This window comes from Vanellus vanellus, assembly GCF_965231255.1.
Source record: "Vanellus vanellus genome assembly, chromosome: 5".
Lineage (NCBI taxonomy): Eukaryota > Metazoa > Chordata > Aves > Charadriiformes > Charadriidae > Vanellus > Vanellus vanellus.
The window spans coordinates 81,717,319-81,743,702 of NC_138910.1; the positions used below are offsets into that span (position 1 = coordinate 81,717,319).

At 49.9% G+C, this 26,384-nt stretch overlaps 1 protein-coding gene across 1 annotated transcript in view; it reads right to left on the reverse strand.

The window, feature by feature from the left end:
* The window catches only part of NEGR1 (neuronal growth regulator 1), a 307,482-nt gene that overhangs the window by 87,081 nt on the left and 194,017 nt on the right, over positions 1–26,384 (reverse strand). The window contains exons 3-4 of the mRNA XM_082483897.1: positions 25,166–25,291; positions 5,906–6,037 (exon numbers count right to left, since the gene is read on the reverse strand). Coding sequence (XP_082340023.1) covers positions 5,906–6,037; positions 25,166–25,291 — 258 coding nt within the window. The remainder of the gene's footprint in view (positions 1–5,905; positions 6,038–25,165; positions 25,292–26,384) is intronic.

Sequence of the window (26,384 nt, forward strand, 5' to 3'; positions counted from 1 at the left end):
GATGAGCTGAATCGGGGCGGGTAAACATGGGGAGATAAACACAGGGAGCACGAGTCCACCGTCTCCAAAGAGACTGAAAGGCAACAGTGATCTGTTCTCCATTCCTCAGAGGACGTGAGGAATGGGGTTGTAATTCTGCAAGGAAGGGTCACATTAGTCCCTTGTGAAAAATGTTCAGTTAAGGACTGTGATTGAGTAGAGCGTGTTGCCCATGGAGCTGCCATCACTGGAGACACCTTACAGAGGGACTGGCCAAACATCCCTTGGCAACACTGATTCAGGGGCACAACTTACCAGGTTAATACCGATTTTACAGACGGTCTATTTATTCACTTCCATTTTCCTTTTTCAGTGTTTTCAAGATCTAATGGAAAATAGCTGCAGAAAGAGATGCTGTTCCAAGTAGAAACGGCTCAGCATCTAGAATATTTAGAGTTATCTTTGCATTTTTGTGCTTACTGTCTACAAAACTTGGCAGATGAGCTTTCTCTTCTGGGGGCCGCAGCACACGGGAAGCAGGAGGACTGCTGCGGGTCGAGCCCAGGCTGCACTGCGCATTGTCTCCTTTGAAGCACCTTGTGCCAGAAGAACCGGGAGCCCTGGCTCCGGAAGGAAGACCTCTCCTCCCGCCGGTGCTGCCAGGAAGACCCCAAGACAGCCAAACCAACAGACCCGGCAGGACCAGAGCATACCAGTGCTTCCCAGTGCCAGCTGGGCTTCCTCAGCACAGGAACTGTAATTTTCACCTCCGCAGTAAGCACCGGCTAATCCGGCCTTCAGTTTGCAGCGAGATGGGGTTCACAAAGGCTGAAATTAAATCATTGGCTTTTAATTTCAACTGAATGGCTTTTTGCCTCTCCAAAGCCACCAGATCTTAATTCAGCAAAGCTCACAAGATCCGGCCTTAGCAGAGCTGTTCAAGATACAATTGCAGAAAACTACACCCTTAGTGTATATTTTCTGGAGGGGAAGAAAAAAAAAAAAAAAAAGAGAATACTGCAATACAGCTCTACTTTAAAACTCCACATTTGCCATTTATTTAGGTAGCTGAAAATTTTAGATAAATTGAAATAAATGCCGGTTTCGTCATGCACACATCCCATTCTTCAGCATCTCAGTGTGGCCTCAACACTTCTGGACATTCTCGCATTTAGCAACTGCCTTTAATATTTTTTACGTATGACAGTAATAAACCAGAGGAGAGTCGGCAAAGCTACAGCACCACACGCACAGTCTCAGCCCGGCGTTCAGATGACACATTAAAGTCTCGCTAATCCAGACACCGCTTCGTTCAAAGTGGGGTTCAATATTATCGTGTACAAATCGGCATTTGCTTTATAAAATGTAATGGAAAATGCTAACAAGATTTACTTGTGAAATGAAATTGGATTATGTCTTATCTATTTTAACTTGATTTGGTACAGGATTCCTTCTCCATAAGCCAGCAGCTTCAATTTCTTTTTCCCATCCCCACCTTCTTTCCCTCTCAGAATTGAGGCAGACAAACGCACCACAGATTCTCAGGCGACCGTTTTTATACGGGAAATTACGGGGGACAGACATAAATTAAGTAGAAATTGTAGATTATGCAATACGAAGCAGTATAAAGAAAAAAACCCTCATAGAGTCATTAGAGTTATAATTTATGTGCTGTAAGGCAGACAGCAAGCTGGTTGTTTATGTGTGGCTGGAAGTTGCCCAGCCAAGAAACTTCAAATTCAGAAAGTAATTTAAACCTGGTAATTTTCTTGTACATGCTTGGATGACTGAACAACCGCTATATGCGATGAATATCCATATTCAAAATTATGCTTATATCCACCGTAACCGCTCAGGGCTCATTGATACATTCTATTAACTGGGCACAATAAAACCTTGATTTATTCTACAGTTATCAGGTCTGCGGTAAAGAACGTTCCTTTTAATAACAGGGAAACAGTATTAAAAATTGTCAGAAGCAGTGGTTAAGCCATCGCACGCATGCAAACGTAGTGCTGTACCCTCACCCTTCCGGGCGCCGGAGATGGTATGTGAGGACATCGCTGTACGAGACGCGGTGGAGGGAGACAGGGATGGAACAGGGATCATTCGGAGTCTGAGATGAAGCGATGCTCCTGCAGCACACCGCCGCCCGTACCCCATCCCATCGGCGCAAGAGCAGGGGGTGAAGCAGAAGCCACACACGTGACTTCCAAGAGCATTTTCTACCATAAGCACTACAGGTGGGAAAGGCGATCGGCGTTTTGTGAAGTTACAGGACGCCCGGAAGAGGAAAGGAGGGGAGTTTGGCGTGATGGTCACAGCTTCGGTGCCACGCGCCGAGGAACTGCGTCGTAAGTGGAGTTGGAGACGTGGTGGATGCGCGTGGGAGGTGGGCACAGCGTCCCTGTCCAGATGCACAGCCACCCAGTAACACCAGTGCGGGTGAGGAGCTGCAGAGGCTGTGGAGCTGGTGCCGAGTCCACGCGCAGGGCGTTAGCAGGAGAGTTTAACAAGTTCGCAAAACCAGAGAAAAGAAAGGAATTGGATTTTTTGGGGGGGTGGAGGCAGAAAGCCTTGCTCTTCGTTAGTTCGTTAGACAAGTGAACACGTTTTCTTAAAAGAAACAGGGCTGAAGAACACTCGACTAAGGACACCCTGCCCAAGCCAGGGTAACAAGAGGGCCTGAAGGCTTCCTCTCTTCTCTTACATTTCTCCTGTTAAGATCTTTCCAGATTTAAAACTTTAAAATAAATTTGATGGACATTTCTTGTAAATACCGACTGGTAGACAGACCAAAGCCCTCCTAAATGAAATATTTAGTTTTGCCTGGCAGGAAGCTGTCCTGCCAGGCCAGCACAACAGACAGCAAACGGGCAGGATTCTGCCGGTTTGTTTGATCGTGCGTACCACATTCCTTTTGGAACGGGGCCGCCCATGCCGAGGGGCCGGGGAGCGAAGCCCACCCCAGCACACGGTGCGTCCCCAGGGCCGGCGCCGGCGGGGCGAGCTCTCCCAGCATCGCCCTCCTCCCTCCCGACCCTCTCCTGAAGGCAACGAGCCGTTTTTCTGCCTGGTCAGAAACAGATGAGCGTCATCAGCAGGGAGCAGATGTTGCCGGTGCTTTTGCGTTGCGCTTATGCAGCCAGGGGACAGCGCGCACAGCCGAACAGGAGCGCATTAGCAATTAGCTGACTGCGACAAATCACTCACGGATACGAACTGTTTCACGCTGGAGCCAGATCCTAGTTTTACACCGCTGCAATTTTATTTCCCTCCTCCATTTTCTTCTTTAGTTGTAAGAGATATTTAAACAAACAAACAGTCAAATACTCTACGTGTCCCCAGTGCAGATTTACAAGTTTGCCTGAAAGTGGCATAATGCCATGTGCATCCACACTATGGCCAAGGACTCTTCCAGCTTAGCCCGGGTCACCTAATTGGGACAAAGATCAGCTTGGACACTTTGCTCAAGGATTTCCCGAGTTTCCTGGTTGATTTAGCACTGTTGCGTGTTTCTCACGGCAGACAGAGGTACCCTTATGCTGCGGGCACACCTGAGCACCCCTCGTTTGTGCTACGCACCGAAGAGGAGTATGATGTCCAGAGCCTGCACAGCCACGCCGTTTGTCCCATCACGCCCTTGGCTCGGTGTTCAGGGAGAGCTAATTCCATCCCACCTGCAACCCCACCTCTGCTGCCGGCCGTACCGGCACCCCCGGTCCCGCAGCGAGCCCCGCGCTCACCCCGTGTGCCCGCCGTGGCGGCTGTGGAGGGGCCACGGGCTGGTGCAGGAACAGCCCACCGCTGCTCAGCTTTACCTTCCCAACGCTGTCAGAGCTCATCTTTCCCACTCAAAGACGCCCGACAGACTCGAGGCTCGCATTAAGAGAACGGTGAACCGAGGGCAGGAATAGCTCCGGCTTCGACACGGCGCGGGGCGCAGGGCACGCGCCGACGAGCGCATCAGCTGCGCATGGCACTGAAGCTCGAGCTCTGGCTTTGGCCAGCTAAGCTGATGCTTTTGACTGTACTAGGACTCCCCAAAGTCTAGATCCTGGCTCAGAAGGCACAAGAGATTCTGTGAGTTTACCGCCTACTCTATGCTCTTTTTTTTTTTTTAAATAAAATTTTTTTGAATAAAAAAACCCCAAACACCCAAACAAGCACTAAGCAGACTTACCAGTTCTTCCCTTGCTGTGAGCACTCCGAAAGCTCCCGAGACAGCTAGTTTCACCCTTATTTTGCATCACGGGGATTTTAGTAACACAGATGCGATATTTGTTTTGCGCTCACCATTCCTTCTGGTGCCTATCGCAAGTTATTTACCGGACAACACAAAGCGTTTGAGTGCAGCCTGTGTGAAAGGTGTCACCCCAAACCACCCGGGACACACCTCCACAAGTATCCGCACAACTTCTCCCATTGGCAACGTACTGCGCAAAAAGTAACGGTCACCTGTTCCACGGGACATCACCCCTTGCGGTTTGTCCTCCCACGTAGCTCCTAGTTTTTAGGGAATTCCTGCTTTCGGGAATTCAGCCAGGCTGATGTAGGTGGAAACACATCAGTGAGGGCAAAGCAGCAGTGAGAGTGGTGACGGGCTCTCCCCGCGCCGCTCCGCGGCTGAAGGCTGCCCTCGGGACCCGGAAAGCAAGGACTGATGCTCACAGCACGTCACACCAGAGCCTCAGAGCCGAGGGAAAGCGGGATCTGTGCCCAGCACCTCTGGCCTACGTGACCACGCGGCGCAGAAAGCTCTCGGTGGGACCCAGCGCACGGCCGAGCGATGCTATAAGCATCGGTGCATTGATCCACCGTGCCCCAGGACATGGTGGGCTCCGAGTACCCTGACGACATGTAAAGGAGGGGAGCCCAGTCAGCTCTGGGAGGTGGGAACATCCCATAAACACCTGGTAGGACGGCTGGTGCCATCAGCGACCCCCTGCAGCAGCCCCCCTCCCCTGCTCCGGCCCAGGGGCTTTGCTGCCCACAGCGCATCCATAGGGACAAGGTCTGCGCAGGGAGACACAAAGCCGAGATCCCCAAAAATTGTGGTCAATAAAGATGCCACAGCAGTTTTCAAACCAGAATCTGTTACAAATTACCAGCTGGGTAGTTGTACTTAACCTCAGGAAGTTAGTTAGACTGAACAAAGCCAATTATTCCGATTTTCTTTCCTATTTTTTCTTTCCCCTCCCCATGTTGGAGGGAAGAGGAACACTGTTCCGAATGATTCGTGCCACACCAAGTGCTAAACCAAATTCAGCCCCAAGTCAGAAGCCCCTCCTCAGTGTGACAGTCCCCGAGGGTCAGACCTGCGAGGCTGCAGGGACAGGTGACGGGCTGCGTGGTGGTTCCTGCCCTTTCCACCCGGATCGCTACGGCAGAACTGTGCACCAGCAAAGCCCTCCTCGCCTTCCCACCCGGGCACCCCCACGGAGCGGCTTGCTGCCTATACGGGGAGCACTTCCAATTTCCGCCGAGATGGATCACCCAAATCTTCCAAACAGAATCTCGAAAAAGTTTCTCATCTCCTTATATTATTGCATAACTGCGGCAAATTAAATCGGAACCGCTTCAGCCCAACAACCACAGCAGTCCTCAGAAGTGACTCAGATAACTACTCAAAAACTTACTCCAAAACCCGAGTGTCAGCACCACAACCCAGCGAGAGCACAACGCCCACGCCAGCGCCACCGTCCCCGGGCAGACAAAGGGAGGATTTGAACCTTCATCGCGTTTTCCCTTCCTTTGGCGAGACTACCGCCTACATCAAATAGCACAGGTCATTTCGCTACTGCGATACAAAACCCAAACACACCCCAATTTCACCACGAGCAGCAGTTCTCTGCATTAGACTTTTCTTCTCAGCCATGTCCCGCTTCTCCATCGGATTTAGTGATTAAAAAACAACATGACTTACAGTTTACTGTGACTTTTACTTTTCTCACATCTGGGACCGAGACATCGTTTTCCGCACTGCATTCATATTCTCCAGCCTGGTCTCTTGTGATTCCATAGATGTCCAGGTACTGCCCGCTCTCAAACGGTTTTGCTGAAATGAAATAACCAGAGAAAGAAATTACTGGAAGCTGAGCACAGAGCACCCGAAGCTTCACCAACATCTCCACAGCGGCTGGAGGGCTTTGCTGGGCGCTGCAGGTAACACACGCCCAAGGGCAGCTGGGCCACCACGGCAGCTTTAGCTCAGAAACCCCCCTGAGCTCCTGGACTTGGCCAAGGGTCGGGTCAGGTCCTCTCCTGCCCCTGCCCCACAGTCAAGCTCAGCAGCCTCCAGACCCACACGAGCAATTTGCCAAGGCAGCTCCGTACCTGGTGGGCTTCACAAAACCCAGGAAGTGGTCCTCGCTCGGAACCTTGCCTTAAGAGTTTCAGCGTGCGTTAGGGCTTACGGTTTGCACCTGGGTGGACATCTGCCCCCCTACAGCCAGCAGAAGCAACGCCATTGATCAGGGCAAGCCACAGGGACAAACGCCCAGCCCTGGAGCAGCTGGTCCACCCCCGCATCAGCTTCCCATCACAGGTGCCCTCACTTCCCATCACAGGTGCCCTCACTTCCCATCACAGGTGCCCTCACTTCCCAAGGACCATTTGAACTTGTAGATATTCACCAACCAGCCCCACGTGGAGGGTGGTAAACCTCATCAGCTGGGGGCCGCCTGCACCCCGAGGGCTGCCAGAGCCAGGCAGGGAACCTGCTGGGGGGACCAGCGGCTGCTCTTCTCTAACGGGCGGCCATGGGTGTGCAATGGGTGGGGCATCCCCCGTCCTACCTCCGGCAAAGAGCCCTTCCAGGCTTGCCCACCACACCACCCAGTCCTTACGGGGGTGCCCTAACAAGCGTTGCATCTTATCAATTAAACATTGACTAATAGCTCTCCTCTCCCGCAGGGCCCAGAGGCAATGAGTAAGACCCCCGGCCTTTACCTTGCTACAGGGGAACACGGACAGCGCTGCCGAAAGCAGCGTCTGATGGGAAACAATACGAAATACGTGACTCTTTGGTGTGTTATATCTGAAACTATTAAATATTTTAGAGAGCAAGAACGGTTATAAGATTCAAGAGCTCATTTATCTCCACTTGACATGGACTCATAGCACACCCAGACGTTCGTGTCGCTTGCTTATTCCCAGCGTCTCCCAGCTTCTCCCGACTGTGGCTCTCGCCTTGCAGCGAGCACTTTGATATCCTTCAGAGGAAAACTGCCACCTGGTTCAACGGTCATCTTTCTACGCCCGTTGAGCAGTGGGCTCCTGGTGGGGAGCAAATGAATTGTTTCAGATTCCTCATAAGGCGTTCGCCGCATAACAAACCAAAACCTGTTAAATATATTTTTTACCTTCAAGCAGTACATCACAGCAGTCATGACTACACATGGTGGAAATTCCAGGCCTAAAGGTTAAAAAGACTCGCTGAAAACGTTTTCCCACACAGACAAGAATTCCATTGACTGTTAGTAACTGTGCAACTTATGGAGCAATGACAAAAATCTGAGCTGGGTAGTGAGACCTCAGTAAGAAGCATTCTGGCCATGTCCACTGCAGCAGTGAATTTCATTTGCTTATCTCCTCGCGGATTAATGTTTTAAAGTGCGCAAAGTTCAAAACATCAATTATAACAGTGCATCGCTTAGCAAGATAGCGCTCATTAATAAGCACAATATGCCACACCCATCATGGGAAAGGGCCCCAGTAAGCACTGGTTATGTAAAGTAGAAAGATAAGACTGAAATCGGAATATCATTGTGAATTGAAGTGAACGTTCATAAAGTGCAATGAAATAATTTGTGGGATATGAGAAGTTGCATGAGAATTATTTTTTTTCTCTTCCGTGTTGTTCATAGGAATAAATTACAAAAAAAACCCAACACCCTTCTACAAACAAACCAGCTCTTACTGCTCACATGGTGGCCCTCGTCCTGCTCCACTCTGGCCAGGCTGAATCATTTTCTAGGAAAACTTTATGTACTATTGCTTTGAAGAGCAGTGAAGGATGCAAAGCCCCTGCCGGCACTGGGGCACCTGCCCGGGCGGAGGACAGACCTTCCAAGGAGACTTCTTCTTTGTTTCTAATACCAAGAAAATGATATAAAATGCAAAATTCTCCCGCGTGTCAGGTTAAAAATGACTATTAAATTACGAGATTGTAACGCTCTCCAATGTCAGTACTTCCCTGGATATATGGTACGCACCGAAATATCGTACAGTGAATTCTGAGAGTATTTGATGTATCCTATCCCGAACAACATCCATTTGGAAAAAAAGAAAAAAATTAAACGGGGCCACTCCGCAGCGACGGAGGGACGGGTTTATGCGTTCGGCACAATTCTTCTACGGCACGAGCAACGTCAGCCCTCAGGGCTGGCAAGAAGTCATCCGGCCGGCTGGAAAATATCGACGGGAACCATATGCGCAGGGAAAGCCAAGGGGGTTCCCGTGCCAGCGCGCCTCGGGGCGCCGCGGCGGGCGGAGAGGGCGGCACAGCAAACGGCCACAGCTGAGTGGAAACTTGGTGGGACTTCCCACAATAATTCCTGGAAGAATGATTTGCAAAAAATGCCCCTCAGCCCCCTTCAGAAGCCCTGGATTCAGAGGGATCGTACGCTGAGCTATTTAACCTAATTTACGCTGCGAACTATGCACGCAGTTTTATAGCGCTGTAAGCCCCACCTGTTTTATGCAACTCACATACACATCCGAAAATACGAAAATTAAGTCATTTTTAAAGCCCTCATGGCCCCAGGAATTTTGCATCTAGATCACACAAGAAAGCTTTTAGTAAATATTAGAGATAAATATTTTTCTTGGGGAATACACAGACGCCACGTTTCATCTTTCCTACTCGTCTGCACAGTGTTTCATCTCCTGCAGCTTGTTTGTAGTTCTAGAGATTTCCTGTGGCTGTGTGGGAGAACGCAAATCGCGTTATGTGAAAGGTATATGCATAAGTGTATGTAAGTGTATTTACGTTGCATTGCATACGCATCCAACTCAAAAAAGGCTACTCCTAAGCAGTAGGGAGAATAAATTGTGTATGAAGATATTGGTGAATGAAGACGAGTTTCAGGAGACAGCTCAGTTTTCTCACTGTTTTTTTCCGCGACGTCTCACAGCCCCGGGGTAACTGCTCCTCGCTCTGCCCTTCTGCAGACCATGTGCGTTTTATGGACCTATTAAGACATCAGGAACACGTCTGGCTGAATTTACTGGCCGCAGAGCCAAAAGACTTAGCAGATTTGGTGCCTGAGAAAAAGAAACGTGGAAGGTTCGTTAGCACCGGTCCACCAGCCTGAGGTCGTGTCTGCCAAAACCGTTGATCAAAGATGGGAAGAAGTGTTTCTTGAAGTAAAAGAAACGTAACCATGAGAGTGCCTTGTGTCCGAGGCCATTCCTGATGGGTTTTTCAGGAGATCTCTTAGCTCGACTTAGGGATACACATACTGACAGGCAAGTAATCTGCTCCGGATATCTTGGGTTACAGGATCAGGTTCTTCAGCCAGGAAGGGAAACGCCTGTGAAACTAAGCTCGACTGCCTCTTTTCTGCTACTGCCATGTGATATGATGCCTGATAAATCATCTCACTCGTTATTCCTCAGGAGAGTACACAATTAAAACTGTGTTTTCCTACCACGCATATGGTATCTGGCATCAGGTGTAGCACACGTACACACTGCCATATGGACCAGTTCTCAAAGGCTTGGATGGATGGTTTTTGCAAGGGTAGCATCTTCCTCCCCTGGTGTTAAACATAAGTCAGTAAGAAGAAAAATCTGGTGCAAGTCCTGGGTAGCTCCAAAAAACTCCGAGGACTTCATCCGAGCCAAAGGGAATATTTTTTTTTTTCCTATTCACTAGGATATTAAATAACTACAGCCTCAATCTAGGACTGGGAGAGTGGGGAGCGCGAGGCTGAGCTGATGCCAGTCCTGGTTTATCACGGACCCAGGACACTTCACAGGTGGACACGAGAGACTGCTGGGAGCCCAGTGAATCGTCTCAGGAAGAGAAGCGGCATGAAGATGCCAGCATGGGCTCGTCCTCACGTACGCTGCCTCAACGATGAGGACTGGGCTCAGTGTGAGAGAACAGAAGGTGGTCTCCAGTGACGATGCCATCATGATGCCATCTGATTATCACCAGATGCTTTGAGTAGCCTGTAATCCATAAGGTCCTTCTTGATCTCAGAGGCTGGGAGGAGATGCAGGACCAAGGGTGCAAGGAGGCACCAGGACATGAGTTGTCGTGGGATGCTGAGAAGAATCTAAAGTCAAAACAATTGGGATTCACACAGAAAAATAATCTGAAGCCGTTTCTACTACTCATTATGGATTCGGGGGTTGAAGTTACACCAAGTGCTGTAACTGGATGACACGTAGTCCTCTCCAAGGAACCGCAGGTAACCTGAACAGCTCGCTGCCTGCTAGGAGAATGGCCCTATCACATTAGGGACCATTTAAACATTGATCACTGAAGGCTGTTTAGCTTTAGAGAAGCCACGCTCCACATTTGAAAAGAAAAATCACATAAAATGCACAGAAAAAAAAAATAATCCAAAACTGACAGAAAAATTGAGGGCTGGAGGAGATCTCCCCGCTGACAACACGAAACGAGGAAAGCAATTAGAGCAGTTTTGTTAGAAAGGCGTGCTGACAAAAGAAAAGGGATGTGAACATAGATGGACAGAGGTGAAAGTTTCAGAGGCGCAGACGAAAGGTTCCCTCTCGCTGAAATACCTGGGTACGGAGAGAGGTGTTTGGCGAGCTGGCTGCGCGCAGGCCCATAGCGCGGGCGGCGGGAAGCTCAGCCGGTGGCGAGAGGTGTTAGGTGGAGAGGGTAGAGGGTGGTCCTCCAAGAGAAGCTGTCACAGTTAGTTTTCCTCATTCTCTAAATTTACATCCGTTCCTGTCTCTGCGCAGAACCGCTGCCACGCTGCGCCATGGGTCCGAGATGCACGGAGCCAGCATGTTTTGGAGGAAGTTTTGAATTTTCTCTTTGCGGACTTCATCGTGCCGTGGTCACCTCCTACTCCAGAATATGGACTGCCTGCTCTGCCTCAGCGGCCGAATATTAACATAAAGGAGAGCCAGCTCCATTTTAACGCCTGCGGAGCAGATGCAGGCAACCAGATGCTACTTTGGAAGAAAAAAAAATACTTGAGCTAGTAGGTTCGCCTGCATGTTATGTCTTCTGGATATTTAGTTTCACGTGTATCGGACTGCACGCTGATTTTTGTGGATCTTTTCAAAAGACACCACCCCCAGCAGGGAGCTCACCTCCGCGCCACGACACGCACAGCGCCCTTCGGCAGGAGAGGGGTTTGCAGGAGATCCTCTCCCGCCGAGGCCGCTGGGTCTGCTGCAGCGAACAGCCGAACACGGACATCTCCAGTCTCAGAACAGCCTAAAAAATCCCCTTCTCTACAAAACGAAAATTAAAACCATGTCGGGAAGAACAGGGCAACGATCTTTTTAATAACAAAGCTACACGATTAAATCTCACTTGAGCTTATTCATAATTCATCGCACTTAATGTGGGGATTTGGCTCTTGGGAAGGGGATAATTATTCCCAATGAAGCCCCACGCCTGCGGCGCCTTTCGGAAGAGCCCTGCTCCATCCGCCGGTCAGCCGGCGGCGCGGGAGCCCCGGGGCTGGGGAGCGGGAGGGATGGGGGGCAGGAGCCCCAACGGTGCCCCCCAGGCGCTCACCGTGGGGTAGAGGACTTGTAGTCATGGCTTTTCTGATGTCCAATGGCCTCATAACGCCCCTTCCTCCTGTTGCTGCATCAAAATGATGCACTGCAAACGACGGCCTATTACTCATCTACTGATTATCTGTTGGGCTCAAATACATTGTGTTGATCCCTCCCGTTTCGCATTACTTTTCTGTCTGCGGTTTGTTGAAACTGGAGGCATTGCTAGAGTTAAATGAATCACTAATGACTTTTTTTTTTGGTATTTCCTCATACCCCTCAAAAACAACACCATTTTTTGGTAAAACGTGCATTTAAAAAAGAATTCTTGATATGTTTAAAAGATGATTTATTCATGAAAATGCCCAGAAGAAATGATTCTGGGAAATCACAGAATCACAGAATGAATCCCAGACTGGTGGGGGCTGGAAGGGCCCTCTGGAGCTCCCCCAGTGCCACCCCCCGCCAGAGCAGGGGCACCTCCAGCAGTGGCACAGGACACCTCCAGGAGGGTTTGGAATGGCTCCAGAGGGGGAGACTCCCCCCCTCTCTGGGCAGCTGTGCCAGTGCTCTGCCGCCCCCACAGGAGAGAAGTCCCTCCTCAGGCTGAGATGGAACTGCCCATGGTCACGTTTGTGCCCGTTCCCTCTTGTCCTGTCACTGGGCACCACTGGAACAAGATGCTCCAGTCCCCTCAGCATCTCCGCAGCCCTTTGCTGGGCCCTCTCCAGCAGTTCCCTGTCCTTCTTGACACGGGGAGCCCCGAACTGGGCACAGCGCTCCAGATGTGGCCTCCCCAGGGCAGAGCAGAGGGGGAGGATGACCTCCCTCGCCCTGCTGGCCACACTCTGCTTGATGCCCCCCAGGATGCCATTGGCCGCCTTGGCCACCAGGGCACATTGCTGCTCACGGGCATCCCGTTGTCCCCCAGGACTCCCAGGTCCCTTTCCACAGAGCTGCTCTGCAGGAGGTCACCCCCAACCTGTACTGGTGCAGGGGGTTACTCCTCCCAAGGTGCAGGACCCCACACTTGCCCTGGTTGAACTTCATAAGGTTTCTCTCTGCCCAACTCTCCAGCCTGGCCAGGTCACGCTGAATGGTGGCACATCCTTCTGGGGTGTCAGCCACTCCTCCCAGCTTTGTGTCACCAGCAAACTTGCTGATGGGACACTGTCCCCTCATCCAGGTCATTGATGAATATATGGAACAGGACTGGACCCAGTACTGACCCCTGAGGGACACCACTCGTTACTGACCTCCAACCAGACTCTGCACCACTAACCACAACACTCTCAGCTCTATCTGTCAGCCAGTTCTCAATCCACCCCACTGTCCATTCATCTAACCCACACTTCCTAAGCTTGCCTGTGAGGATGATGTGGGAGACAGTGCGGAAAGCCTTGCCGAAGTCAAGGTAGCCAACATCCACTGCCCTCCCCTCACCCACCAATCCATCCAGTCATTCCATCGTAGAAGGCTATCAGATCAGTCATACGACTTCCCCTTGGTGAATCCGTGTTGACTACTTCTGATAACCTTCTTTTCTTCCAGGTGCTTTGAGATGACACCCAGCACAAGCTGTTCCATCATCTTTCCAGGGATGGAGGTGAGGCTGACCGGCCTGTAGTTTCCCAGGTCATCCTTCTTGCCCTTTTTGAAGACTGGAGTGACGTTGGCTTTCCTCCAGTCCTCAGGCACCTCACCTCTTCTCCAGGACCTTTCAAAGATGATGGAGAGCGGCCCAGCAATGACTTCCCCCGGCTCCCTCAGCACTTGAGGGTGCATCCCATCGGGCCCCATGGACTTGTGGGTATCCAGTTTATCTAACTGATCTCTAACTTGTTCCTCATCAACCAAGGGAAAGTCTTGCTTCCTCCAGACTTTCTCTGTTACCCGCAAACTCTGGGTCTCCCAAGGACTGGCCCGAGCAGTGAAGACAGAAGCAAAGAAGGCATTCAATAAATAAATAAATAAACCTGCAAGTGCTGCAGGTATGGTCGGGATGAATGTGGCATCCGCTATCTGCTCGCTGTCACCTCCCTGGAGCATCTGCCTTCCCCCGCCTGCCCAGCCTGGGGCTTCTGCCTGCCCGCAGCCCCCCCGCAGGGGACGTCCCCAGAGGTTGGCACCTCCTTGTCACAAAGCCCTCCAGCCACCGCCTCGGTACCCACACCTACCAATAAGTGGGGCATGACAAAAATAAGAGTAACAAAATTAATATTTTTTTTCTTAAAAAAAAAATAGCAGCGAAAAGTAAACTAGAAAAAAAGGAGCATCTCGTTGGATTTTTGAGATCATCTGTTACTTTTCTGCAAAACTTTGTTCAGGCCCCCAAGTTGGCATGCTGTCTTCAAAAGACCGCTAATCTCCCAAAACAGTCATGAGGGACACTATGCCAAAGGAAGGGGAAAGAGGGCGAAATCTACAGTTGCTTGGTTTGGTTTTGAACACTGAAGATTTTGTTTCACTGAAATATCTTCTATGATTCATAAATTGCTCACTCAAAAGTGCAGTGTTTCTCAAATAAAAATCTACTAATATCGGAGGGAATAAACTAAGCATGTATTAAAACTCTGATTTTCATAGCACTTAATGAGTTGATCTGCTTTTATTGAAAAGCAAGAAATACTTTCTGTTTGTTATACAATTGTCAGAAAAGTCATACTTCTTTCTGTGCAATGTTTTTGTACGGTTTTAGTTTGAACCTCCATATTTCACTAAGATTGTAGTCTTACTCTCGTTTCTCACTTCCTTCACAAAGACCCAATTATTTGACCAGTTTGAATATTCTTCTCCCCACAACCGTATTTAACAAGAAATATTTTTTTCAGCCTGTTTAAACATTTTAAGAAGACATGAGGATTTCTAAGAATACCTTTAATTGTTCCTGAAGGGATGCTCAAACTTCTAGAACAGTCTTGACAAAAATGACATTTTTTAAGAAGCCTTCCTCAGAAACCCCCTGACCACAGACGGTGTAATGTCACTTGACTCCAGAGCAATGGATCGTGATACTGAATGTCACTTAATTGGATTCTAATACTAAATCTCCCAAGAATGGTACTTACAACTATTGTCAAAAAAAAAAAAAAAAAAAGCCACAAGTCCCATAACCTGCAACCAAAAGATACCGTCTTTTGTACGGGAGAGGTGGGATTTTGGAAGTTCCTTATTTTTGGTTTATCCAAAGGCAAAGGAAAGAATCACAAGAAGCAGGTTATATTGAGTACTACTGTTTGCACTGCTGTCTTTAAACTGTTAATTAATCCCCTCATTTTCTCCGCCTAGAGCTCCACACCATTTCCCCGTGGGTTCTCGGCCGGCTGCCAGCTCTGCGTCTGATATCAGGGAACTATTGATTTCATGACACGTGATACCTTTCCCAACTGAAGAACGCCCTCCAGGATCACAGGCCAGGCCATTAAATTCATATAAAATATTAATCACAAAACTTCAAGTCCCTTAACGGTTGTAGGGTGGACCAATCCATCTACACAATCACCATGTGCCCATCGGCATGATATTTAGCTGTCCCACGCATAGAATCACAGAACGGTTTGGGTTGGGAGGGACCTTGAAGACCACCCAGTCCCACCCCCCTGCCCCGGGCAGGGCCACCTCCCCCCAGCCCAGGTTGCTCCCAGCCCCGTCCAACCCGGCCTTGAACACCTCCAGGGATGGGGCAGCCACAGCTTCTTGGGGCACCCTGCGCCGGGGGCTCACTGCCCCCGCAGCCAAGAGTTTCTTCCTAATATTTAATCTAGATTTATGTTCTTCCAGTTTGACGCCATTCCCCCTCGTCCTACCACTACATCTACTTGTGAAACGTTTCTCCCCAGCTCTCCTGTACACCCTCTTTAAGGACTGGAAGGCCGCAATAAGGTCTCCCCGGAGCCTTCTCTTCTCCAGGCTGAAGAGAGGGAGTGCACATGTTTTTTCTTGTGTAAAGGCTGGTGAAAGACCCCAAGTCCCCCTCAAGCCACCCCATGACCCAGGGGACACACACCTGGGTGTCTTCCAGGGAGGTCTTGCTCGGCCGTGCACGGGAGCCGCTCCGAGCAGCACATTGGCAGCCGAGGAAGCGCTTGGGTAGGAGGCAGCCCTGCGAGTTGTTGCATTTAGGATGTTCAACCACCCAACGAGCGTTGCATGTCAAGAGGGCTGTGTTGCAGTAGCTCATCCTATACCGCCAGAGTAGCATGAATTCCTGCAGCTGCACTGATTGCTCGGGCACCCAGCCCCCACCCGTGCGAGCCCGAGGCCCTGGGCTGTGACTCCTGAGCAAAGAGGGAACGTGCCAGGCCACCAGACGGGCACATCTCCTGATTCCGGGAGGTCCCAGCCAGAGTGGCCGATTCGGAGAAGCAGGTCAATAAAAAATGCAAAGCAACGGGCTTGTGTAAAGCACCGCAAGCCACAGCTGTGAACCCTGAGCTGAGTGCTGAGTGGCCTCCTCGAACGGCGCAGAATGAGGATAGGCAAGCGGCACATCCTCTATCGAGGCAGATAAAGAAGGGGTGTTCTCCATAAACCCCACAGGAGCAGGACATGAAAGCTTTGTCAAACCCAAAGGCATCTGAGCCTTAAATTAAGGTTATTTTTGCCAGCGGAACATGCTGGCGTCAAAGGCGTTGCTTCTGAAACCAGCTGGTGCCAACATGTGCAACACACGGCCAAGAGACAATTTGCAGGTTTCTCTGGTGGCTCCGGACAGCCGACAGCACGTCCCCGTCCCTCCCTCCTCCCGAAGCTGGGACAGACGGCGTCGGCAGACGCCAGGGGCTAAGTGGAGTGGAAGAGGAGCCGACAGCAATGCGCAGGACTCCCGTGCTTATCTCCCCCACTCCCCCGCACAAGGAAAACTTCCCTCATCATGGTCAATCTTAGCCCGGCACTGCTGCCACTCCCTGCCCTGGTCTGTCTCTGAAGGTTTCCTGGCTCATCTCCCAACACGTCCAGCTCGGTTGCGAGGAACAGATGTTTCGGCTCAGTCCGGTAATGCTTCACCTGAACGAGGAGCACAGCGCTCGCGCCGTAATGAAGCTGTTGGCTGCAAGATGAGTAATGATGGCATAAGGGAGGCAAATCACTGTCATTGCTGATCAGGTTAAATCACTGAATTATTTTACATTCTGCTCCTAAGACACCTAAAGGGATCTAGCTTCGCTTTTGGTATAATGCGGCAATAAATCTACCTCCGTTTAGGAAAGGTGGCTGTGTGTCCTTGCCACTCGGAAGGCCATGTCTGGCATGGGGCAGGAGCTCGCTCCACCATGCAGCCGTGAGCACGTCATGGGGTCCGGCCTCAAAGGTTGGTCTCCTGCAGGACATCACCTTGATGAAGTGATAGCTCTGATGTGAGAAAACCCTTCATTACCTGTAGGGCTTTACCACACTGCCGGGGAAATGAGATCATAGAATCGTTATGGTTGGAAGAGACCTTTAAGATCATCGAGTCCAACCATCAACCCCACACTGCCCAGCCCACCACTAACCCACGTCCCTCAGCACCGCGTCTGCCCCTCTGTTAAACACCCCCAGGGATGGCGACTCCACCGCTGCCCTGGGATGGGATCCCTTAGAGAGGGAGACAATGGAACAGCAACTCCAGGCAACGCAAACCCAAACCCACGAACCAGGAAACAACAATCCCCCATTTGAAGCTATCCGGGACAAAGCAGTTTGGGCGAAGGAGGTCTTTTTGGGTGGCAGAATTGCCAGGCTGCTTGGAGCACCTGCTCATTGGACTTTGAATTATGAAGCTGGGAAGACGTGGTTCGATGGTGAGATCCTTCTCACAACTAGACTGGTGCTGGGAGTACCTTCACTGGGCAAAGGCAGCAGCTGAGTGGGGGGTGGATGAGAGCAGCTTCTCATAGCTCGAAAATGATATCATGCACAATAGCAAATATATTAGAGGGAAACAGTGGTGTGAAATATCCCTCATCAGCGATGAGATCTGTTAAATTTTTAGAATTTAGCAGGACAAAAGACAGCAGGTGGAATCTTTTGTTTCTAAGACTTTTAGTTTTAAAACTACTTTGAAGTAGACGGATCATTTTACAAGGCGAGCTCAGACTTTGTACACACACAAAGCCCTGGAAATCTGATAATAATTCACGTCAGTATTTTCAGCCTGAAAATCCAGGCTCAGGCTACTTGCACTTCAACAAAATACTTCTCATTTCTGTCACGTGTGGATAACATCTGAAGAACGGTGGGTTTCTACCAGAAGTGCAAGGCGAAGAAAATATTTGGCAGTAGCTGTCCTGGTATCAAGCTTTGTTTGTTTCTCGGGATTTAGCTAGAAGTTTTAAAAAAAGCCTCTTTGCTGCTCTCCCCCCGCAGCAGCTCTCCAGGAAGGGCCTCGCAGGGATCGCACCGCCCGCTCAGGGACCGGCGTCGCCTTTTGTCCTGTAATTGGATTGAATCGGCTCTTAGACTCATTCCTCCCAGACAGCCCTATCATTTGAGCGCTCCGAAGATGTATTGCACTAATATATCGTCAGAACGACATTGCTATGATGATACATTAACGCAATACATCTTCACAGCTTTAGGGCTGCCCAGAAACAATAGGACGGGCTACGGATTCAGTTCAGTCATATCACACTCGTGCGCACACGCCCCGGCGGCAGATGGAACCTGGTAGAGAAGAGGAGTCATCACGTGAATATCTTCGAAGCTAAATTCTGGCTAGTTTCTGGAAAAGTGTAGCTCTCCTCAGTGTTAGTGAAAAATCTGTTATTTTGCATGTGCTAAACAGTTCTTACAGGTTTTTTATTTGGTGTTTTTGGCTTTTTTTTTTTTTTTCTTGTAAACACTTCAGTGTCACTATTCTCTGGAAACAGGACTGAGCGAACGCAAGAGTGTCCCGGTGCCAGGGATTTGCCTTTCACTCGACATGGGGAAATCTGTCCTCATTCAGCTAAATTAATGTTTTCTGAAAATCTGCTCTCCCAAACACGTGCATACACATCCATCCAGTTTACCCTCACGTTTCAGGAGCATAACTAGAAACTAGACTGGAAGTGATGGGGAGAAAACTGTGAGAAAAGGGCAAGAGAGCAGGGAAGAACTGGAAAACACGAAACTGGAATTAAGCAGGGCCGGCGCCGAGGATCCGGGCTGAGCTGTCACAAAGGCGGAGGGGGACTGCTCAACATGAACGAGCCGGAGGAGCCGGGATGGCACAGTCAGCAGACAGTGCCACACACTACACACAACTACAAATAAACCAGGAGATTCCTATGTCTCAATCTTATTTTTTTCTTCCTTTTTTTTTGCCGCCTGTGGCCATTGGCCGTGAACCCCGCTAGCAAAACCGACATCGACACCTCAGCCTCCTTGTCTGAGGAGCCACTGGTGCTGAGGGTCTACGCTAATGCAGGTGACAGGAGGTAATGCAGCGTGACAGGAGGGGATGTGGAGATTAAAACGGTGCTGAGGACCTAACGTGCACCGTGCGCGGGGTCTGGGGTGGCTTTGCTTGGGAGCAGATCTGTCCTGGTTGCGTGGGCTGAACTCCCGCTCGTGGTAGGACCACGCGAGGTTCACTCCAGAAGAGCCTCCACCCGGTGTCCTTCATTTGAGGGAGTCGAGTTCAGGCACTTGGGGTGCCTCTGGAGCGGCACTGCAGTTTGGACCAGGAGGGCAATCTTGTGAAGCTCCTGGTTGCCCTCAGGCCTTGCACGTGGCTCGGTGCTGCAGAGCGTACGTGTGGAGCCCGGCCTTGCCCTGGTCAACAACGCGATGCCAACACCAACCCAGGAGAGTGAAAATATTTGTTTGAAACATAGGGAACTTCATGTAACAACACTTGAGGTAAATATTATGATGGCCAAGTCACGCACTCCGGACAAAGCCAAAAGTGAGGGCGATGGGACAAACAGGAACGGCCTCACGTTGCCCCAGGGGAGGTTTAGGGTGGATATTAGGAGAAATTTCTCCACCGAAAGGGCTGTCCCGCACCGGCACAGGCTGCCCGGGGCAGCGGTGGAGTCGTCATCCCTGGGGGTGTTTAACAGAGGGGCAGACGCGGTGCTGAGGGACGTGGGTTGGTGGTGGGCTGGGCTCGATGGTCTTGGTTGGACTCGATGATCTTAAAGGTCCCTTCCAACCCAGACAATCCTATGATTCAAACATAACAAACATAAACAAATGGGAAACCTCCACACCCTGACCGTTAGCCTGTGCCGTGCATTTTCAAGAAGTGTCCTTCTGGTTGAAGGGAGTCAGGTAGAAAAAGTTTTGCTTTTCCCATAAAACTTTGGGAAACTTTGGAATTTAACCTACTTTACATCTCGCTAAGCGCAGGAAACGCCGGGCTCTCCCACTCCGCCTGCCCCAAGCAGCAAAGCTGCTTCGCCGCCAGTCCCCGCCGGATTGCGCGGTCGGAGCGCGGCCGCCCGGGTGGGCCACCACCAGCGTCCCGGGGGCCACCGGTCCCTCTCCGCTGGGCAGACTCGCCTTTGGAAAGTTTTGTCAAAACCAAAGCGGAAAAGAGTTTTAATATACAGCACCTGAATTTTGCAAAGCAGGAACGTTCCAGCAAAAGATTTCTGAATGGCTTTTGTTGTCACCGCTCCTGGCAGCACCCGCCGAGCTCCATTTTCAAAACCCACAACGTGACACACACACTCCGCGCACAGGTGCTAAAAGCCGGCGTTATGTTCCAGGCAGACCTTAATTCTTTAAAATTCCGGTTTCATTCTTAAACTATCGATGCTGCACTTTGCTCTTAAATGTCAGAACAAAATAAGTAATACCTGCAATTTATTCAGATGACATTTCAACAATACGAGATTTTCAGATTACAAACTGCAGCCCCACGTTTCTTACGGTGTTACACCGAATGTGTAGATTTTTTGGCTTTACATAATGGGTTTGTGTAATGAATATTTATATAATGAAAGCATTTACATAATGACTGCAAGTTAAACATGCACAATAAAGATTCCAGGCAAATAATTTATGTACTAAGTTAAAAATCACCTCTAAATACATTTTATTTTCATTCCTACGAAAGGTTCATTTTATCTCTTGTTCAAGAAAATGGAATCCGACCTCGGCCAAGTAAAGGCTGCAGTGATGCAAATCACGATAATATTTCGGAATTAGTCTACATTGAGTCATTTGTATTCAGAGATTTGAGTTTCTTATCTTTTAGTAGCAGCTTTGACAAATAATTTCAGAATATTCTAAATATGATTCCTTCATATAATTGAGTGTTGTATTCTAGATGTGACGCTTGCATGTAAGCCTCATTAGTGCCACTGGGAATTACAGGAGAAAACTGGTAGAAATTATAAAGTGCAGATGAAGCCTGGGCTTAGATAAAGGTACTTTCCTGCAGACGGAATATAAACCGTTACAGAAATCTGGTGTTTTCAACTCTCTCGCATTTTGTTTTCTAATAAATCCAGGGTTCCCGTTTGCCAGACTGATATTTAATTGGATTTGAGCGCCATTTGTAACTGTCTGTGCACCAGAACATACACCTGAGCACAGAAGTGGTACAGTGTTACGGAAATGGAAAAATTCTTCTTTATTTGGTCGACCAGTGGACAGCACACACTCTGTAAACTAGATGTTTGCTTCCATCACATTTTACAAGATTTTTGAGCAAAAAGTGATTTGGAGCCTGTGTTCTCCCAGTCCGGACAGAGTTCTGTCCCTTCATCAACCGGGGGACACCCGCGGCACATCCCAGTGCTCTGTGGCGGCCGCATCCGTGCTCCGCTCCCGGAAGGAACGGGCTTTGTCACGACACAGCCCTGCCGTGCAGCGCCTGCAATGAGTTTGCCAGGCCTCAGCACCGAGGCTTGTCCTGCCCTGCCTGCAGCTTTGTCAGTCGTTTTTCTGCGTGTAACGAGGCATCTATGGCTGTTAGACAACGATGCGAAGCAGAGGAGCGCAGGAGACCCCCCCCCGGCTGCCAACAGCTCACCCGCGGTCGGTTGAGTAAGTGCAGGTTTGGAGCCGGACAAAGTGGGGTTCAGGGGTATCGGAGAACAAAGGAATGATATTGGACATACAGAGAAGGCAGCACAGACCGTGAACTGGGATGTGATGTGGCGCTGCAGAGCGATGGAGGAAGAGCAAAGGTGTAAAAGCATGATAGCAAACATGGAAAAACGACCCCAAACGGATCCTAGAGGGAGGAAGAAGAAACCACCACTGCGAACATCGTATTCCTCCCCTTGAAGGATCCTGGATCCCCCGAAACTCACCCTAACAGCCCCCCACCAGAATGAAGCCACCCACCTTCAGCCCCCGTGGGGCAGGGAAGGGTGTGCTAATCGCCAGGAGGAGGGATAGAAACTAAGTGCTTCTATAAAAACTTAAACTGCATCAGTATTCTTTCTTTTTTTGGTATGCCACAGACTCACAGAGTGGTTTGGGTTGGAAGGGACCTTCAGAGATCATCTAGCCCAACACCCCCACCGTGGGCAGCGAACACCAGAACTAGGCTAATAATGATTCTTGAGTTGAAACTTCAATTATATATATAAAACAAGCAGTTATTATTATTGTATCCGGTATACCTCCTCTTTGGCCATAAACAAGATTGAGCAGTTGATGAGCACCGGTGTAAATGCATCTGGAGGTGAAGTAAACCAGTCGTGCCGTGAGGAGCCACTTCCAGTGGCACCCCGGGCAGCGAGCCCGCCGCGGGTGCACGACCCACTGTTTTACGGTGGGCTACACATGCGTGTCCTCAGGGGCCCCTCCGGGCAAGAGAGACATGGACGTCCTGAAACGAGTCCAGTGGAGGGCCAAGAGGGTGATGACGGGGCCAGAGCACCGGGACTGAGGGAAGTGGGATCTCGGCCTGGGAGGAGAGGGCTCGGGGATCCTGTGCCTGGTGGGGGTGTAAAGGAGGTGGATCCAGACTCTCCTCAGAGGTGCAGGTGACAGGACAAGAGACACTGGGCTCACAGGAATTCCATTTAAGCATGAAATAAGTTTTTTTTACTGTGAGTGTGATCACACACTGGGACAGGTTGCCCAGAGAGTCTGTGGCACCTCCATCCTTGGAGATATTCAAACCCAGCTGGGCACGTTCTGGGCAGGAGTTGGACCAGCTGATCTCCAGAGGCCCCTGCCCACCTCAGCCAGTCTGTGGTTCAATTCTGTGATTTTCTTTTTTTTTTTTTTTGAGTACCATATTTGTTAATCACATGTTTGTGTTTCATCTAACCTACTGCTTATGGCGAGAGAGTAGGGGATGTGGCAAACCCAATCCAACAAGCCGCCCTTAGAATCACAGAATCACAGAATGGTTTGGGCTGGAAGGGACCTTGAAGACCACCCAGTCCCACCCCCTGCCCTGGGCAGGGCCACCTCCCCCCAGCCCAGGTTGCTCCCAGCCCCGTCCAACCCGGCCTTGAACACCTCCAGGGATGGGGCAGCCACAGCTCCTCGGGGCACCCTGCGCCAGGGGCTCACCGCCCTCACAGGAGAGAATTTCTTCCTAATATCTCATCTAAATCTCCCCTCTTCCAGTTTGAAGCCATTCCCCCTCATCCTGTCACTCCATGCCCTTGGAAAAAGTCCCTCCCCAGCTCTCCTGGAGCCCCTTTAGGCACTGGAAGGCCGCAATAAGGTCTTCCTGGAGCTTTCTCTTCTCCCTTCCCCCAAGGACAGTCCTAAAAAGGAGAAGGTGTATGGTCTTGCAGGATTATCTGCCAGCTACTTGGTCAAGATGCTCTGGCAGAGAGGATGCAATAGCGAGCACATGGTAAATGCACGACGCTCTCTCCAAGAAGAGGGGGTCCAAGAAGGGCTGCAAGGGCAGAACAAAGCAGGTATGGGGGACGGGAAGGGAAGCACAGGCTGTAACTGCCTGCCCTTAAATCCTCAGTGGTGAGAAACCATACCCGTCTGCCCCCCGTTTGCTGTGCCAGGCGCTCGGCGAGAGCACGCCGTCCTGGCGCCGCGAGCACTTTGATTGACTCTCCCTCCCGCGCGGCATCCTTGATTAGTCTTGTCCTCAAATTTCATTTTCAGTCCTCACTGCGGTACACGTAATGGGTCCGCAGCTGAACGATCACATTTTTCCTCTCGGTCCTCATTGTCAGTCCTTTGGTCAAGATACAAAATCAGTGGGTTCACTGAAAGCCCTTGTGATTACGTGCACTAATTGTGTCTGAATTCAAGATGAGGAGGATCTGATTCCTCCTCAGACCCCTTCTCCAGCCTGAGTGCACTAATTCCCCTTCTCTGCTTTTTTCCTCTCCAGAAACATTGTAACAGCTCTTTTCTGTAGACGATCTAATGCTTTAAGCTATTACTCTAAAGTATCACCACGGTTTCCAATAAAATTTTATTTGACATTTAGTTAAAATCCATTTTCTGCTACAACTGATTTTTTTTTCCCTAGTCCCTTGATGGACACTTCAAGCCAAATTCATTGCCATTGTCTTAAAGGTCAAAAGTTGAGGATTTTTTTCCAGATCTTGCTTTGTAAAGCCAACCGTTACTGCGGATTATGAGACACGGCGGTAAGCCGGGACAGTCCATGAAACCGCTCTTCCCCGCAATTACATGGATTCCATAAAAGTCGTGTGAGCAAACAGAAAGACCTTCACTGCAAACCCAATTCTCATCGTAGAGCCCCTCTAGAAGGTCCAGCGCAACACCAGCCTTGCCCGCGGCAGCATCTCCTTTCAGAAGCGCAAGACCCACCAGGACCCCCCGAGCGGCAGCTGAGAGACGGGGCGGGGGGGCGCCCCCGCTCTGCGCCCGCAGACCCGCGTTGCCCGCCGGGACCCACCTCCGCCGCCTCCGCAGCACGTCGGCCGGCGCAGAGATGCCCGCGGCCTTCGCTGAAAGCGTTCCTGTCAACACGTTATGAGGGATTAAAAGTATAAATGGAAATACTAAATACAACCTGTGCTGGTTTGTTTGTAGTTTTTCATACCTGTAACTTAATTTGCTCAATAAAACCGTTCTAATAAACTATGCCGTACCATGGAATAATCGTTCAGTGGTAGATTCATTAAAATAAATCTATTGCATGATGCCTTAATGTTTTTAACTTTCACTCATGCTTCCAGGCAGCCCTGTGTGTTCTTCACGGAATCACGGGATTCTCAGAGTTGGAAGGGGCCTCTAGAGACCACCTAGTCCGACTCCCCCGCTAAAGCAAGTTCTTGATTATTTCCCTGTTTTGCTTTTAATTGGGATTGTTTGATAAATGCCCCCAGCCCGTTAAAACGAGCTTAGAAATATACGCCTATTCAGGGCGCCGTTATTTCTCCGTCCCCATGCTACAGGAGGGTTATAGTTTTCACTGCTCTCGGCTGAAATCAGAAGCAGCTTTTATTTTCTCAGAGTCGAGTCAAGCACACGCTTTTTAAGGCGTTACAAAAGTGATGCTGTCACACTTCCGGAAACTGAAAACGCAAAAACCCGTTTGGCGGCAAAAGGCTGCGGAGAGCTGGAGGTGACAGGCGGCTGCGCTTACCGGAGGGAGAGATGTGCCTCCAAGAAATGGAAGGCTCCGGCTTCCCCGTGGCCAGGCACACCAGCGTGACGTTGCTGCCTTCGTTCACGACGATGTCGCTCGAAATGCGGAATATCTTCGGAGAAACTGGAAGGAAACAAGGAGAAAGTTGTAACGGAGAGCTGCCGGAATGAGCGCAATCCCGCCAGAGCGCGGACGGCTGAGGAGCGCGGGGACACCCTTATTGCCACTGCGGTTACACGTACACGCGGTTATTGAAATACAACTATGCAAAAACCTCGTTTGGGAGTGACCGCAGCTATTTCCATCCCGTTCGCAGAAGCTGAGCCAAGGATCCCAGATGCTACGAGCCTGGACGCATTCCTGTGCAACCTGCTCTAAGGTGGCCCTGCTCTGGCAGGGGGGCTGGACTAGATGATCTCCAGAGGTCCCTTCCAACCCTATCATTCTATGATTGCCGCTATTTTGGGTGGAGCGGGCATTGTTATCCAGTTCCCAGTAAACTGCTACCGATGGATGCTCTCATTTAAGAGAAGGTTGAGCTTGCTCACGACAGAATGAAAAGAAGATTAAAATAAAGTTTTCTGGTACTTTTAAAATAATGATGCCTATTACGTCTACTCCGTGTGTACTTGGAGAGTCACATCTGTTCACGGAGAAGGCTAAAATACCTTTATTTTGGTTGCTTTGTATTGCTTTTGAGCTTGCAATAGCAGCATGGCCAAGAAAAAATAAGCTAGATTTTTTTTCTTTCATTTCATCCGCAGAATTCTCCTCTAAACTCCGTTTTCTGTACCATTTATACATCTGGGCATAAGAGACGAGAGTTCCACATGGATGGAAAATGATGGAAAGCATTAAACGGCCTAACCCTAAGGGAATGCTTTACTTCTTGTAGCGTTACGCAGGGAGGAAAGGAACGCAGGGTCTCAGCAACGAAGGCAGGAATTCTGGATGTCAGAACGAATCTTTCTTTCTAAAGAAATATGTATTTCTTTACATGTCTTATTATCACATTTGATATAGAAATCAAATCAACACGGTAACGAGGCACACTCTATTGACTTCTCTGAAAAGCACTATATATGATAAATAACAACTTTTGTACAAATATCAGGGAAAGATATAGAATTTTACATGTGGGTGTTCGGGAGCCTTCTGTAACGACTGCTTTAAAAGCAAAGTGCTCTGCAAGGTAAATGGGTACCAATAAAATGAA